At 44.0% G+C, this 16,366-nt stretch overlaps 1 protein-coding gene across 3 annotated transcripts in view; it reads left to right on the top strand.

Moving 5' to 3' along the window:
- Positions 1–16,366, top strand: part of LOC138583262 (zinc finger protein 436-like) — a 253,278-nt gene that overhangs the window by 60,467 nt on the left and 176,445 nt on the right. For all 3 annotated transcript variants that reach the window (XM_069655341.1, XM_069655343.1, XM_069655342.1), the window contains exon 2: positions 1,647–1,773. In XM_069655341.1, coding sequence (XP_069511442.1) covers positions 1,647–1,773 — 127 coding nt within the window. The remainder of the gene's footprint in view (positions 1–1,646; positions 1,774–16,366) is intronic.

Below are 16,366 nucleotides of genomic sequence, written 5' to 3'. Positions count from 1 at the left end.
TTCATTAAATTAATTGTCTCTCCCATGAAACTGTCCAGCCCATACTTGTTTTCTTGATCACCTCAATTCAAGACTTTTCTAGGGCCCGGTGGCCTGGCCTGGCCTGAGAATATGTTTCAGACGTTCCACTTTTTGTCAACACAATTGCATTGTCGTTTTAGATACCAACTTTAAACCGGGTGATTTGTGCCCTGATGCAAAATTCGGGAGAGGATAATGGGTGCGTGTATGAACCCCATAGCTCCTTGTTGTCATGTTAAATGACAAGTCTAACAGGAAATAAGAATCCTTACGTAGTGGTATACTGAAAAGGCACTGCAGAGGTCGGTGACTGTGAAATATGTGGTTTGTGTGTGGGGGGTGGTAAGATTGATAGCAGGATTCAGAAGAAACTTATGGGTAATTCAATGATGGCTTTGTCTGCAGAGGGAGAAGTAAAGGTTGCCATGAGGTAAAGCGTGTCACATATGACCCTTGTGGTGCGTCTTGGCTAATTTATAGTGCAGAGTTTCACCTGTTTAAACAAAAGTTCTTTGTACGTTCCCACCAAAGACGTGCACCTCCGTCCCCCACCTGTTTACCTACATGGCCAAAGCCGCTTAAGGTGTTTACAAATCTTTTTGCTAAAGGGAAAATACTTTGAAAAACACTGATCGTGTGCTGTGACCTAAAGCCCCTTACAAAATCAGATATATGTCCCTGAGAAACTGCCTCAATGTGTGCAACATGTCAGCCTTTGTTGTCCTGTTTTCAGCATTTAATTGTTTTCATGATTAACCTAATGATGATGTACAACAAAACACTAAAAAAAAACGTATTCCTGGCTGAATGACTACTGTGGATGTACTTAATAATTTGCATCAAGTGTACTTCAAATAACCAGTTGCTCTTCGGGGGTGCCCCTTCAGGACAAAATCACCCTTTTTTTTGTCAGTGGTTCTATCTGGCGCAAGATGGAGGTACCAATCCTGCATTTCAAGACCACACCTGACCGTCACCACCCCTTACATTTCAAGGCCTCCCCGAGAGACCCACTATTTCCCCTCTCTTTGTATCCTGTAATGTTTGTTGTGCAAGGTGTGTAACATTTGGGCGCCTCTTTGTCTCTAATAATACATTGTTTAATTACCTGTTGCTTTCACACGTTATGATAAACAACAGTGTGTAGGGACGCACTACTATATTACTTCTCCTTTTGTGTATTTTAAGCTTGTTAAACAAATAATGCAAGCTTAAAAATAGGTTTCAGGAGCTCCGGGCAGGTCACTGGCTGCAGAGACTGAAATACAAGTAATTCTAGGTTCTTCAAAGATCAAAGAAATTCCCAGGCACTCCTATGCCCTTCCCCCTCCTCCTTCCCCATGTAAGTAAAGGATGAAAGATTCAGTCAGCAGTGCCGAGATTTAACCCAGATCTCAGCCCCAAGTGCTTCCCACTCAAATATCGTACGATTGAGTTACTGAAAAGATTGGTTAGTGAGTGGGGGAAAAGAGATGTTAGTGAGTGGGGAGTGTATTGCTGTATATAGGACACACCAGTGAATTGTGGGGGAAATGCAGATGAGAGCTTAGCAAACATTTAATATACCCTATAATAAGTAGGTGGTGTTTTTATGAACGGTCTGTATGTTTTTATTTCTTATCCAGGTACCAGCCACATTCCATGATGTAGCTGCCTACTTCTCTGAAGTCGAGTGGAAGGTGTTACACGAATGGCAGACAGAACTTTACAGCAGCGTGATGAGAGAAATTCAGCAAGCCCTGATCTCACTTGGTAAAATGACACAATCTTATTTTAAGAATTTGAAAATGTGTGACATGCCCATACTTGCTTTAGTTTCAGAATAATAGAGAGAAATGTGCTTTAGTCATCGCCAAAGAAGGGGGTCGCAGAACACAACAGCATTTTTACAAAGATAGACGCCCTGGTTCAGACAGGTATAAGATGTGACAGGATATGATCAATTATGTTCTGGGTCATGGCACATATGGTTCAAGGGTTTTCTTGTCTTTTTTTTGTCCCTAGAATCATCCCCCTTACCCTTTAAGCAATATAACACAATCAGGAGCGGCATTACCAGACCAGGTAATGCCCCGGGCCAGTTAGAAGTCCTAGCGATTACTTGCTCTGGTAATGGCTCCTCCACCCCCCACAAGGGTTATATTGCTATTAGTATCCCGGCACGTTGTATCGGGATACTAATAGTGGTTTCTCAACTTTAAAAAACCCTGCAAAAAAAGATTGCTGCCATGGATGAGGGAGGAGGGAACTATGCATAGTCCTTTCTCCCTTTCCATGGTGGCCGATGCCACGCCGGGAATGCTCCAGGAACTGTAGAGTTCCCAGCGCCAGTGACGTGACGAACCAGGCAACTGGTAAGTGAGGCAGGGATGGCAAGATTGGAGATGAATAAAATTGGGTTGGGGAAAGAGGAAGGGGACACAGGGGAGAGCGTACTTACCTGATTCCCGGCGAGGGAAGATGGAGGTCTCCAGCTCGGAGGATGCTCGGAGCGAGGGTATTACTGTCTGGTAAAGCCCCTGTTCTGAGCCTCTTGATTGGCCGGGAGGCCGCCACACACCCCAGCTGGAGTACTAATGTTTTATATTGACCTTCTACCCTAACCCAGGCATCCCTGACCGGATTTTGAGATGCCAGGGGTTACTTAATTAATCTTTTATTACAAGATTAATATCTGAGACCCATCTCGAAGTGCAGGATCGGGATTCAAACCTGTGTTGCTCTGCGTTGTCTTGCTTCCCAGACAAGTGCATTCCCCTTGAGCTATCCTCCCAAACCCACATGTCTAAACTCTGTCTTGTACTGGTGGTGAGGACCTAATGCTAGCGTAGCATCTTGTATCTAAGGCTCCCTCAGGGACTTCCTAGCTGTCCCTTCTCTATCCAGTCGTTAAGTGTCCTACCGGTATTTGGGATTGTGCCGTTCAAATACCCTGTTTGGTTCAGACTCTACCTGGCATGACCACTCTCACCCTTTCTTTCTCTTTCCTACTCATCCGCCTCACTACTCCATCCAATCCCCTGTCCCTTCAATGTTCACCCTCCTTCTATGTCCTTGCCTCCACCCTCAGTTAGTTCTTCCTCACTCTAAACCTCTCCTCCTCTCTCCACGCCACAATTCCACCCTCCACCCCTCTACTCGAACACCCTACTCTCACTCAGTACCATCCGCTTTACAAATACCCCTTTCATAGCCCTCCTAAAGCACTTGCCATACAACCATGCACACACCACAGTACCACATCCTCCATTTAGCCAATGCCCCACCGGCTTCAAAAATTGCCTCCACAGTACTCCCTCCTGCTGGTCTTATGGTCATCCTGACCTCCACCTTTGACCTCGACCAAATAAGCCACACTTCGTGCTTCCTGTTTTTCTTTTATATTTCCCCTCTCCCTGGGGATTGGTCACCTCCCTGTGAGAAACCAGCAGGTGTCTCACCCGCCAGTCCCCGGGGATCTGTCATCCATGTGGTTAGGACACGGCCATCCAGTTCCTGGGGATGGACCAGTGCGGCAGGATCACCTGGGTGAGGGGTCTTCAGGAGTGGGAAAGCAGATGATGTGATGCGGTATCCCCTTCCCTGTAACACCTTTACCCAATCCTACCAGATAGGATACTTAGGAACTCAAACCCCCCCCTCCTTTCACAAAACAAACCCTTTCTCGCGGACAGCTCGCAATGAGAGAAAACTGACTAACACCTGAGCTGTATACCTGACATGCCCCAATACAATAGTCAGGCAGGGTCAGGCAATACCTGATCATCACGCACAACTTACTTCCATTACACTTCCCCACACGGAAAAAAGGCGGAGCACGATAGCACACTCGGAAGCAGCAGTTCCAAGATGACAGTTTAACACAAGACAAAAGACGGCAAAACAGAAGGGGGATCGCAAAGAGGGAAGTGCCCTTTACCTTTTTGATGAGGAACCGCTACTTTCACCAAACAGTGTATGAAACTCATGTGATAACCAACGCAAGTAAAATTGAACAACCTATGAGTGATTGAACTTTGAAACCATAATACGATCCATTTGGCAGAGTGGTCCGGCACCGCGTGCATGATCATTCAAAGGTCTCTGCTAGGTATCCAACTGAGAGTTGACAAAGGTGAAAGAGTGGCAAAGAACTGTGCATTGAAGTGGTCCTGCAGCGGGTCAAGCAAAATCCAGTGCACAATCGAAAGTCTTCAATGCTGATACTACCAGGAAAGTTGATGACAAAGTAGATAAAGTTGGTCTGAGCCCAAAGAAGGACGATCAGCTGAGAGCTTTTGGTTAAAGCAAATTTGTGTTAAAGTAGATTAAAGTTCGCCCTAGCCCGAATGAGGGAGATCAATGGAAAGGTTTTAGGATAAAGTAAGTTTGTGTTAAAGTGGATTAAATTGGTCCGAGCCCGATGACTGAACATTGTGTTGAAACGGATCTGAGCCCGGGGGAAGGGGATCCAGGGTGAACCATGTATCACTTGAGAAATTGTATACATGGAAAACCTACGAGCTCTGTGTTAAAGAGAATCTGAAATCGGCTGAGGGGTATCTGGGCTAAATAGTGAATAACCTGAAAAATGGAGTACGTGTGAAATCCTGAGTGGAAAATAAAGTATTGTTTGTTTGTCGCATCAGGCCCTCTGAAAGAAGAGACTTTGAAAGGCAAAGGGACTTGGGCATGGAAGGCCATGATGCTAATGTTTGAACTGCACCCTCATGCCAGAGAAGCCAGAGATTGTGCTAAGCTTGTGTGTGTCACCTTGTCCCATGCTGAATACGTGGAGAAGGGAGGCTAACGGCGTAAATATACTGACATATTATTTCTTTAACCCTTTTCTTTTGCATAACATTGTTTCCCACACTATTTGCATTTAGAGGTAAGGATTGGCAATAGGTTTAGTAGTATAGGCCCTTTTATTTTGACAAGACACCACTAAGACTGCATTATTATTATTTGATTGCTTTAGCTTGCTCTCATCTTTAGATTTAGGATTAGATGGGTGTTTTACAAACCCTTTTTAAAGCTCAATAAACAACCTTGAACTGTGGTCACTTGTGTCTTGTCTTACTGTTGATACCATGCCTTCCTTACACCCCCCCTTGTCATTCTGAACCTGTTTTCCCACCCAGGACTATAAATTGTGCATTGTAAAGGCAAAAGTAGTGGGTTAAACCCTGCCATGTCTCTTGAGCGGCCCTGGTGGCCCACCATGGTGTGGGTCTGTATTTGTATTCCGAGGCTTGATGTTGAGCATCACCGAGTTAGTTTGCCCGGGAGAGGGTGGATACTTCTCCTACTTCTTAGCCTCTAGTTAACTAGTGGGGTTTGGTCTCATTGCTCTGGCATTTTGGAGTCTACTGGTGGCACTGCGATCATTGTTTCTTTGCCGCATATAGTCTGCTGCACCTGGCTCTTCGCTCTTTCTCAACGGTGTGCTCCTGAAGCCGGCGATGCACATCTACTGGGTTGCTGCCTCTCTCTGAATGTTTTTCTCTAGCAGTCTGACAGTTTTCATCTTCCCTTCTTGGAACGTTTGGTGCCTGTTTTGGTTTCTCTACTCGGTTTCTCGGCTTAGCTCCTGGACAAAAAGTGCTGACTCTCTAGAAAAAAAGAGAGGCACTGGCAAGTATCTGGCTGAGGAAAGGCTTGGGATGACCATGGCCTTGTCACAATAGAACAGTTGATAATGTATCTTTCTTTTACATTTCTTAGAGTGTCCCTCAATGTATATAAAAGTATATCATTCTTCAGGTACGTAAGGGAGGTATTAACAGGCCCCACTATTACCAAAATAAATACACAAGCTTTCCCCTTACGAGTGGATCCCTGTCACACTCTTTTCGGGTAATTACCCTTCCTAATATGTTAACAAATACCTTAATTGTTGCCAATTTCCATTAGAGAATAACAGTCAGTAAATAAAAAGTTTAAAATACTTTGCAACAATAACCAATAATATCTTCATATCTAACATTAGTTTTTCATTCTGTGTTATTATACAAACAATACTTTTTTATTTTGGCATCAAAAACATTCCTGTTATATTTAAATATTCACATAACAATATACTTAAAGGGATAGTTCACTCAAAAATTGTATTGGCTAAAAAGATGGCCCATAATCATATATATATATATTTGTTTTTTTTAATAACCAAAGTTCCTATGTAATGTTTTGAGCAAATGAGGCATAAACTCCAAAAACTTCAAGCACTAGAAGGCATCCATTTTGTGAAATGGATGAGCCTCCTGTGCTTGTGTTAATCGCTGCCCTTTGCCGCACTAATGAAGCAAAAGCCACCTGCTGGTAGCTTTTATTACAGTGGCTTTTCCTTCATTAGTGCCGGAGAGCAGAGAAAGCAGGCAGGAAGGCTGCTGCCGGTAAGTGTTTTTATTTTCAATATCTTTGAAAATCATAGCAATCATAAATACAATTGCGTTGTATTTATGACTGCAGCGGCTTTCACTTTGAGTCTCCCAGGCTTCCCCGGCCAAGACTCAAAGCAAAAGTACTGGCATTTATAAATACAATGTTGTATTTATAAATGCTGTGGTTTTCTTTTTAAGTTTCCCAGGCTCCTCCGGCCCGGGGGAACCCGGGAAACTTAAAAAGAAAACCACAGCATTTATAAATACAATGTTGTATTTATAAATGCTGTGGTTTTCTTTTTAAGTTTCCCGGGTTCCCCCGGGCCGGAGGAGCCTGGGAAACTTAAAAAGAAAACCACAGCATTTATAAATACAACAAAGTTGTATTTATGATTGCGGTGGCTTCCGCTTTCAGTCTCCCAGACTCACCCGGGCTGGGGGAGCCCAGGAGACTCAAAGCTGAAGCTACTGCAATCATAAATGCAACTTTCTGTGGTTTTCTAACCACAGCAATCATAAATACAACAAAGTTGTATTTATAATTGCAGCGCCTTTTCTTGTAAGCAAGTCCAGGAAATTATGAATACTTCGCCGGCATCTGGCAGAGTATTCATAATTGTTGCAACTTTCTTTTCTAGCTTCCCGCACACGGGAAACTAGAAGAGAAACTAACAGCAATTATGAAAACTCTGCCGGTAGCTGGCAAAGTATTTATAATTGCTCTGCCTTTCATTTTGCATTTTCTGTGCTTCCCAGGGAGCACAGAAAAAGTAAAATGAAAGTGAAGGCAGCCTCCTCTCCATGTTAAGCTCTGCTCTGGCTGCAGTAACCAAACGCTCCCAGTAGGGGGCTTTTGCTGCTTGATTAGTGCCACCAGAGCAGTGCTCAACATGCACAGAGGAGGCTGCTTGAAATCACAAAATGGATGCCCCCATGTAAACACTTTGAGCCTCATTTGCTCATAATTGTGCCTAGGAACTTTCTTTAAAAATCTTTTACATATATTTTTGATTATTGTCCATCTTTTGGGACAGTAACCTTTTGAGCGCACTTCTCCTTTAAATGTTACTTCACATTCAGGTCTAAATCTAGTAAAGGAAGATTCAATTTCTTAGACTTTTAAACCTTTCTTTGAAGAACTGACAGATTTCTAGACAAAGTTATATAGTTCTCATCTCATAACTATTCTTCTCTATGCGTTACGGGTATCTCCACCCTTTTTCAGGAGTGTCTGTTCTGTTTTGTCAATTAATACAAAATGGACAAAAATTACTCACTTTACTAAATGCTCTACGATGATAAAGATATATTTCCTATGTTACTGGCCTTACTTTCTTTAATTGCTCAAATGTGTCTCCTCCACAATGACAACAGTTCTGTGAACATCATTCTTCCCTTTTGTTAATCCTGGTCTAAAAATTAAAATGGCAATCAAGTAAACTATTCTCCCGATCCGCTTTCCATACCCTGTCTGATGTTTACTTACGTGTAAGATGGGCACGTCTTCCCTCTACATGATAATGTGCCTACTTGCCTAAGGCCATGGCGTTGTGTGAACGTTAAAATAGAAAAATGGCACCTCCAAAACGACGCACAACGTAATTGTGTCATACATCTGACTTCATCAACGTCACCCTGATATGTATCCACACTTTATATGAACCATATCCATATAACTCCATTTGTTCTGCAAATTGTTCTAGAATATGTATTATAGTCACACAGTCGTATCTTGTATTGTTCTAATCAAGAAGTGCAGATGGCAAATACGTGTGTTCTTGAGCTAATCTTATCTAGTTAAGTCTTGTATCCGTGTTTGTTTTGCCTACCAATTACTTCTGCAAGAGCTCTGAGGGGAGTACTTCTCTTGGCAATTTTCCTTAATAGCCAATTTTGTGTAAACACCAACTCTTGCTGGGTCAATCCAAAAATCCAGGCATCCCATAGTACTTAGAAGACGTTTGACATGCAAGACCTAAGGCAGTGTAGTGTCAAGCCTTCTCTCTCCGAAACTCCCATCTATGCGTACTCAAGAACTGTATACCAGGGTAATCAAACATATTTACTTGTTCTATTTTAGGGTTACATAGTGCTCGGTTAAAGGTGCCCCTCCTCCTCTTAGCCGACAACATCATCATTTTCGTTTTTCCATAATTTATCTCTGGGTTTTTGCACAACAAACATCTTTCAACAATTGAATTTGCCTCCTAAGGCCGGCTGGTGTAAGATATACTAGCATGGCATCATTGGCAAAGAGGACAAGTGGGCATCTTTCTCAGCTAGCATAGGAGCACCAGTGGGAACTGATAGGAGCTTGATGATCACATTATTAATATACAAAAAAAATAAAGTTGGTGCTAGTACGCACCCTTGGCATACTCCCTTTTCAACTTTAAAAGGGTCTGTGACTTCCCTGCCAATGCCCCATCCTGAAAGGGGCCCTTAGGGGTCCCTCGCGATATGGAAACAAGGCAATAACCATACACGAAAGGATGCGCCAGACACGAGGTTCAAATTCCCAATGCTAGGGTTTATTCCAAGCAAAATAGTCCCAATTGGCCAACTGTGGTCTCGCGCCCCGCGACGTGCATTCTCTAGACCTCGAGGGACGCAAGACAGCGAATTACGTACATCAGTTACATATATACAAAATGCATATCATACAATCAGCTATGACATGTTTAACACCCCCCTTTTATTGAGTTTCTTTGAACTCGGGATGATGATGGACATTTCCATCGAGTATGACAATTATGACACTTTCGATGTCTATTTTAGTAACAATGTGCAATTTAGAAAGTGCGGAGGCATCTTCTAGTTGTTGAACAGAACACGGTGCTTCTGTTCTTGGAAGCAAGCTGCACACGGGGGAAGAGTCACATTCCAAGCTTTGCTATCTATGAGGTGCTATTTGTGTCCTGGGAGCCGACACGCTCTAAAGGGTTTTGTGAAGGGGGCCGTAAGAAGAGCATACTTCAAGCCTTTAGCTGCTTTATTCCAACATATTCAACCACAGTACGAGACTGGCTGGCAGCTGTGAAATGATTAAATGCCCTGCAGCTCTCCCTCAAGGCTACAGAGAGGGAGCGTGGGCATTCCTTTCTGGGCTGCTCATGAGGAGTTTCAACGAACTCCTCAGTCCCGTGGCCTTGCCCTTTCATATTCAGACAACAATGTTAACAGTTGAGCAGAGTAAGCAGAATTTGCAAGAATTGCAAGCTGCAAAGCAGTTTAGACAGAAAGCAATGAGCAATGATTAACAAGCAAAATGGCGATTCTTGCTACGTTTAAAATGGCCGCTTGTTGGTCAAGCATAGCAGTCTGTATTCCTATAATTCTGTGCATAAGATACGTCTATCATCCAAATGAAGGGTATTCATTTTTCCAGATTGACAATCCAACTATCTTCTCATTATTAGTATATAACAGCATTATTGTAGACAGTAACACATTGAGATTCCCTGCTCCTGCAACCTACTGCATAATTTAGCATGAGGTGCATAGTTGAATGCTTTATGTAAGCCTATAAATAAAGAATATAGATTCATTTTTCTTCACTTGATGTACTTCCATATTAGCATGCACAATCTAAAATATTCAGTCGACTGTGCTTCTTTTCTCTCGGATTCCTGCTGGCAGGTGATTTAAGATTGCAATGTTATTCATCCATATCTTTAATTTCCCTAATAGTGCACCTGCCAAACTTGTCCCTGCTGCATATTAAACTAGATGGGGCAATAATATGCTGGTGAGTCTCGATCTCCTTTTTTGCTCAATGGGGCAACCTCGGCCCCTGTCCGTGATTCAGCAATAGTTTTCGTCGTGGTTATTGCATTACAGAGCCTTAGAAAGTATGGGGCCTGTGGGTCTTACTCATTTTTGAAGAGGTCGACTGGGATTTTATCAGACCCTGCAGCCTTATTAAATTTCTGCAAATGGATTGCATTGACTATCTCGAGTAATACTAAAACAACTATTTTTTGACAAACTACATCCCCTTTTGTTCTGTTTTCCACGATTATGCTATCACTCTCCATTATTTCTTAATAGAGCTGGCTAAAATGTTCAAACCACATGCCTTCTGTGATGCTTTCCGCTGCACCCCGCCCCCATCTCCTCATGACATTTTGTTTTATTCGTATTTATATAGCGCACAACAGCCCAAGTACATCGAGGCACTTGTTACAGTACAAAACTTACTTAATCACAATGTCATTAGCAATATATATACAGCTTGCAATATAGTTACATAGTCATTAGCAGTATACATACAGGTTACAATATAGTTATATTACATTTGTGTTATATTACAATATACATGGCAGAAGTGGAGGAGGCAGTCCTCCACTTGCTAGTTGAGGAGAGTGGCCTTAAGGTTGTTGCGGCAGAAAGAGATGGAAGTTTCAGCTCTAAGGGTGGCAGGGAGTGAGTTCCAGAGTTTCGGTGCAATATAGGAGAAGCCTAGACCTCTCGCTGTGGCTCTCTTTATGCGTGGTATGTGTAGCTGGTTGGTGTACTTAGCTCTGGTGGGCCGAGTGGATGTGGTCCTTGATATTGCTTCAGATAGGTATGCTGGAGCGGTTTTGTTGATGCACCTGTGAGTGATGGTGAGGATTTTCAGAGTAATACAGTCTTTGACCTGGAGCCACCGTGTTTCACGTCTGGCGTGGGATATATGGTCTCTTCTAGGGATGCTCACGGAAGCTCTGAGGGCACTGTTTTGTGTGGTTTGCAGTCTGTGAATGTTTTTGGTGGAGGTGCCAGCTAGGAGGGCATTGCAATAATCGAGTTTGGCTCCTATAGTTGCTATGGCCAAGCAGTTGGGGGTGGATAAGTAGGGTTTAATGGCATTGATGAGTTTGGTGCTGAACGCTGATGCAGAGGCTATGGCGCTGACTTGTTTGTTCATCGATAGATTTGCATCAATGTGAACACCTAGAGTCTTGACAGAGGATGATACAGAGATGGTTGAGTTGTCTATATTGAAGTTGTTGTATTGGGGGCTTAGTTTCGATAATGTGTTTGTCTGGCCCAGGATGAGAATTTCAGTCTTCTCCCCATTAAGACAGAGCCCATTGATTGCCATCCAAGCTTGGATAGTGGCATAGATGTTGTGAAGGGCCGTGGTGTCTTGGTGATAGAGTCCAGATAGGGGTAAAAGTACTTGAGTGTTGTCTGCATAGTTTGTATATGCAACACCCAAGGAGTCAAATAGGTCGAAGAGGGGGTTTTGTGAAGAGGTTATAGAGGGTGGGGGCTGTACAAGATCCTTGGGGGACACCACAGTTTATAGTGGTAGGATCTTGTTAGCTGTGTCGGAATAGACCTTCATGGCTCTTCCTTCAAGGAAGGAAGTGATCCAGGATGCTGCTTGATTAGAGAAATGGGCTGCATGGGTGAGGTGGGTGGTGAGTGTTTGGCGATCTACCAGGTCAAAAGCAGCTGATAGATCGAGGAGGAGGAGCAAGGCAGGTTTCCTTTGTCCATGATCTGTGAGATTTGATTTTTTAGGTAAGGCGGATTCTGTTCCATGCCTGACACGGAAGCCAGATTGTCTTTTGCCTAGTATGGAGTTAGCTTATATGTATGATTGGATCTGGATGTGAGCTGCTTTGTCCAGGATTTTTAGGAGGAACAGACTGTCGTTATCGGTCTGTAGTTGTTGGGTTGCGCTGGGCCAAGTGTGGCCTTTTTTAGAAGTGGCTGCACCCTGGCTTCTTTGAGATTGTTTGGGACAGTTCCTGTTTGGAAAGATGCGTTAATGAAGGCAGTAATCAGGGGTGCTAGGTCATTGGCGCATTCCTTGATGATTTTGGGAGGGGAAATGTCTGCTTTGCAGAGGGATGGTTTGAGGTTTTTGATGAGATTAAGGACCTTCGGTTCAGTGACATTTCTGAAGGAGAATTGAGTGTGATTGAGATTACTACGCTTGTCTTGTGTAGGGCGGTTGGTTTTTTGGTTTGGGAGGGCTTTGTAGTGATTTTGGATTTTGTTCTGGAGGAGTTTTATTTTGTTGAGCATGGCGGACTGAATGCTGGCACACCAGGCTTTGTCTTTAGTTATCTTGTCAGCGGTAGCCGGAGGAGTGACTAATTCATTAAACATTGGAAATAGTTCTTTAGCTTGGGAATTGGCCTTTGAGATCCTATCATTGAAGGAGTTGGATTTTGCTGCTAAAATGGCTTTTTTATATTGGAGGGCTATTTGTTTGAAGAGGCTCTTATTTAGATCACTCGGATCCGTTTGCCAGTTTTTAAGCGACTGGCGCTTTTGAGCTCGGAGGGTTTAGAGTTCTTCCGAGAACCAAGAGTTGCAGTGAAATGATTTTTTTTCCTTCTTGCTTTCAAGTTTATTGCATTGGTGAGAGTATCATTGAAGATAACTGATAATATATGTGGGTCCTGAGAGAAAGGTGGTGCTAGGCAAGGGCTTTTAAGGTGGGGACGCAAGTTGTCTGCGTTGAGTTTTTTAGAACTTATTATTGTGGCAGGTGGTGCGTGGGTGAGAGTCGTAGGTTTAGGGTTGGTGGGGATGAGGAATTCGATGCATGTGTGGTCCGTCCAAGGAAGGGCGGTGTTTGAGGTAATGTTGGATGCACAGTTGTGATCCATGACCCAGTCAAGGGTGCGCCCTTTGGAGTGAGTAAGGGTGAGGACTCTTTGGGAGAAACCTAAGTCTGCGAGTTCTTTAGCTAGGGCTGCAGGCAAATTTATCCTTAGGATCATTGTATCCTAAATTTAAGTCTCCTAATAGAAGGATTTTGGAGGACTTATTAATGTTGCTGAGTCGATGGGAGAGATGCTCTTGGAAGTCAGCTGGGAGTCCGGGAGGTCTGTATAGGATGTGGATGTTGATTAGATTATTGGGGGAGAGCGTAAGCTTGGCTAATAGGACATCAGAATTCCCCCCCATGTACTATGGTCTGCTAATCTGATGGATAGTGAGTCTTTGTGGATAAGGGCGATTCCCCCTCCAATCTTATCACATCTATCTTGCCTCAGGATGGTGTAGCCTGTGGGTAGGGCTAGTGCGATGGCTGGGCAGGAGGCATCGAGTCAGGATTCGGTGATGCAAAGTAAGTCCAGATTAAGTGTGGATAGTAGATCATTTATCTCGAGGGCATGTGCAGGTAGGGAGCGTACGTTTAGTAGTGTACATTTAAGAGGTGGGTGTTGTGTGCCTTTGATGTTTTTGTTTGTACTAGTGTGGACATTCACCTCCAAAATCTTGTTTAGTTTTTGTCAGTTGTTGCCTCCATTATTTCTTCCCATTGGGAGTCTGATTGTGCTTTCTTTTTATTCTTTAAGGGTTCCTTATATTGATGTTTAAGTAGGCTGAGCTCTCCTCTGCACACAGATAACACATTCTTCGCACACCCCACAGATACCACATCTTTTGCGCACCAGATCATCAGTTTTTATTAGGTGGCTAAATTTGGGGTAGGGTGAGTTGGGGTAGAGATAGTGGGGGTAGGATAGGTGGGGGTAGGGTGGGTGGGTAGAGAGATTGGAGGTAGAAAGAGTTGTGAGGGTGGGTGGAGGTAGAGAGTACGGAGGGTGTAATGTTGGAAAAGTTAGAAGGGTATTCAAGCTAACAGGGGGCCAAAATAAGTACAATTGCTGTATCTTGGTCCTAGAAAACCCAGCTGTCCCTTTTAACATCAATCCACACAGCTGGTCCTCTGCTGGGCTCCATGCATTCCTTCAAGTTTTAGTCTTGTGTCACCTAGTCCCCTGCAGCACTGCTTTGGCGTCATCTGACACTTTGCCTCCATTAATTATATCTAACGTCCCTATATTTAAATTATCTGGTGTTGAGAGCAATCGTCTAGTTCCAAACAACTGGTCCCTTAAAAACGTACCAGTGCACTGATGGCAGTATGGCTGGTAAAACAAGCCCCTGCTGGCACCATGTAAAAGTACCTTATTTAAAACAAGCACTGTGCAACAATGTATCTGGGGGATGCACCTTAGCATGTAACGGCAGCACAAAGCAACGGCAGAATTGCAGTAACATAAGTCAACCTTAATGCCATAATCTTAATATAATCGAAATAACCAATGATATATTGCAATAAAGGAATTGGATCTGACCTGACAAATACGCCATATCTTTTTGTGCAAAACACTGGTGCTACCGTAAGCACCTATAAATAAATAATTGCATAAGTAATTAAGCTACACAATCAAGGGGGTACTGGTAGTGTCTCTACCGGCCTATATCCCGGGTTAGAGTCTCAACCAGAGTCTTTAGCTCACCATTCTTTCACAGAAGAGAAATTCCTACTACATATCAGTCTTTGTCCTGCCCAAGGGCAGTGCAGCACCGAAATGCCAGGCCAAAACACGTGTCTGGGGTTGCTGTTGGTACTCTTGTTCAGAAGAGAATTGCCTGGAATTTCGGTGCTGGACTGCTCTTGGGCAGCACAACGTACATGTAGTGGGCATTTCTCTCTGTGAAGGGATGGTGAGGTTAAGAATCTGGTTGAGACTCTAACCTGGGAAATAGGCCGGTAGAGAACTCCCCATACGTATGCATAAGTAATTAAATTACCATCTGTGCTCTGCGCTTTCCTTATCATGGCAGGTAAGGAAGTCTGCCCCCAAAACCTCTACTGTAAAACCGAACTGGTGGGTATGGGTATATTGTCCCCTTGTGGGCCTAAAGCAGTGCCCTTTGTTGGCCTAAAGCAATGCACTAATAAGAGAGGCGGCAAGGTGAGAAATGCATGAATGGGCAGGTGCAACCTTCATCTCCATGCAAGCATGGTGAGTAAAAGCAAGAGAAAGATGTTTAAAAACCCTTTCCAACATGAATACAGCCATACCTTTTGTATAAATCAGCCAAGGCACTGTTGGCCCCATCACAACACAGTTCTTATTTAATAACATTCTCTAAACCCCCGTAGTCCTCATCAAATCGTGGGGTACTTAACCCACTGAGGGCCTAGAGCTCTGCACAGCACCCAAAACAAGCGGGAGCAACTGGTGCACATTATTTTTCTTCTGTTAGAGTGCATTAAAAGGCATACATTCAGTATTGGCCCAAAAGGAGCCAAGATCCTTGCTTGTTTACATTCTCCTTGCACCTTTCAACTTTACACGATACCCACATTTTTCGTTATCATTACATTCCACCAACCGAACAAAAACTTGTGCTGCCGCGTGCTAACACCAGCTATCATGCGGTCTTCTTCTCTTAACCCCCCCTTGCATAAAGAATTGAAAAAAAAGGCCTGTGAAAACGCATGGGTCGTGGAAAATTGCCCTGCCTCGTCCTAACCGCCGACGCAACAGGGAAAAAGCCCAGGCGACACAGCGACCATCCAGTGCTCAAAGAAACCAAAGAACCATCAACAAATGCATACAATCCCAGTGGCACGGCGACCGCCCAGGGCAATACCCCGGTGGCATGACCACCGCCCCAAAGACAACAAGGCAAATGCCGCCAACACTGCCCCCAGCAGCACTCAGACCGCCAACGACCCCAAAACCATCAACGCACATAACATTTCAAAAACTAGTTTCCCACCATAGGCGACACAAACATCGACTGTTTTTGCATTATCCCGGCTGCACAGAGACCTCTTGGGAACGTACAGTAACCGCGCAAGCAATAGAGAAAACGAAAAGGGAAAAGAAAGCATCTTGCTGCATGCTGCCGGAGCCACAGAAAGGGAGAGGAGCGGAAAACCGGAAACCGGAGGGCCGGTACTTTCCCTTCCGAAGCCTATATTCACCATATTCACCTCAAATAGCCCAAAATACCTGCAGAACCAGGATTGATCAACCGCGAGACAATCTCTTCCATATGCAAAATCCTCCAGCTGCTGCGTGGGAACAATCACACGCACACAAGGCAAAGTACTGCAATAGCTTTCCTGCAGGTGTCGGTGGGAAACAGGATGACTGGGCCAGAGGCTATCGGGCACCGCTGCGCAGTTCCAGCGGGAGCAATGACGACACGTACACCACCCGTGTTGC

This window comes from Ambystoma mexicanum, chromosome 3q (genome assembly GCF_040938575.1).
Source record: "Ambystoma mexicanum isolate Mex_15411 chromosome 3q, UKY_AmexF1_1, whole genome shotgun sequence".
Taxonomy (NCBI): Eukaryota; Metazoa; Chordata; class Amphibia; order Caudata; family Ambystomatidae; genus Ambystoma; species Ambystoma mexicanum.
The sequence above is the reverse complement of the archived record's forward strand: the minus strand, read 5'-3'. Positions and strand labels throughout refer to the sequence as shown.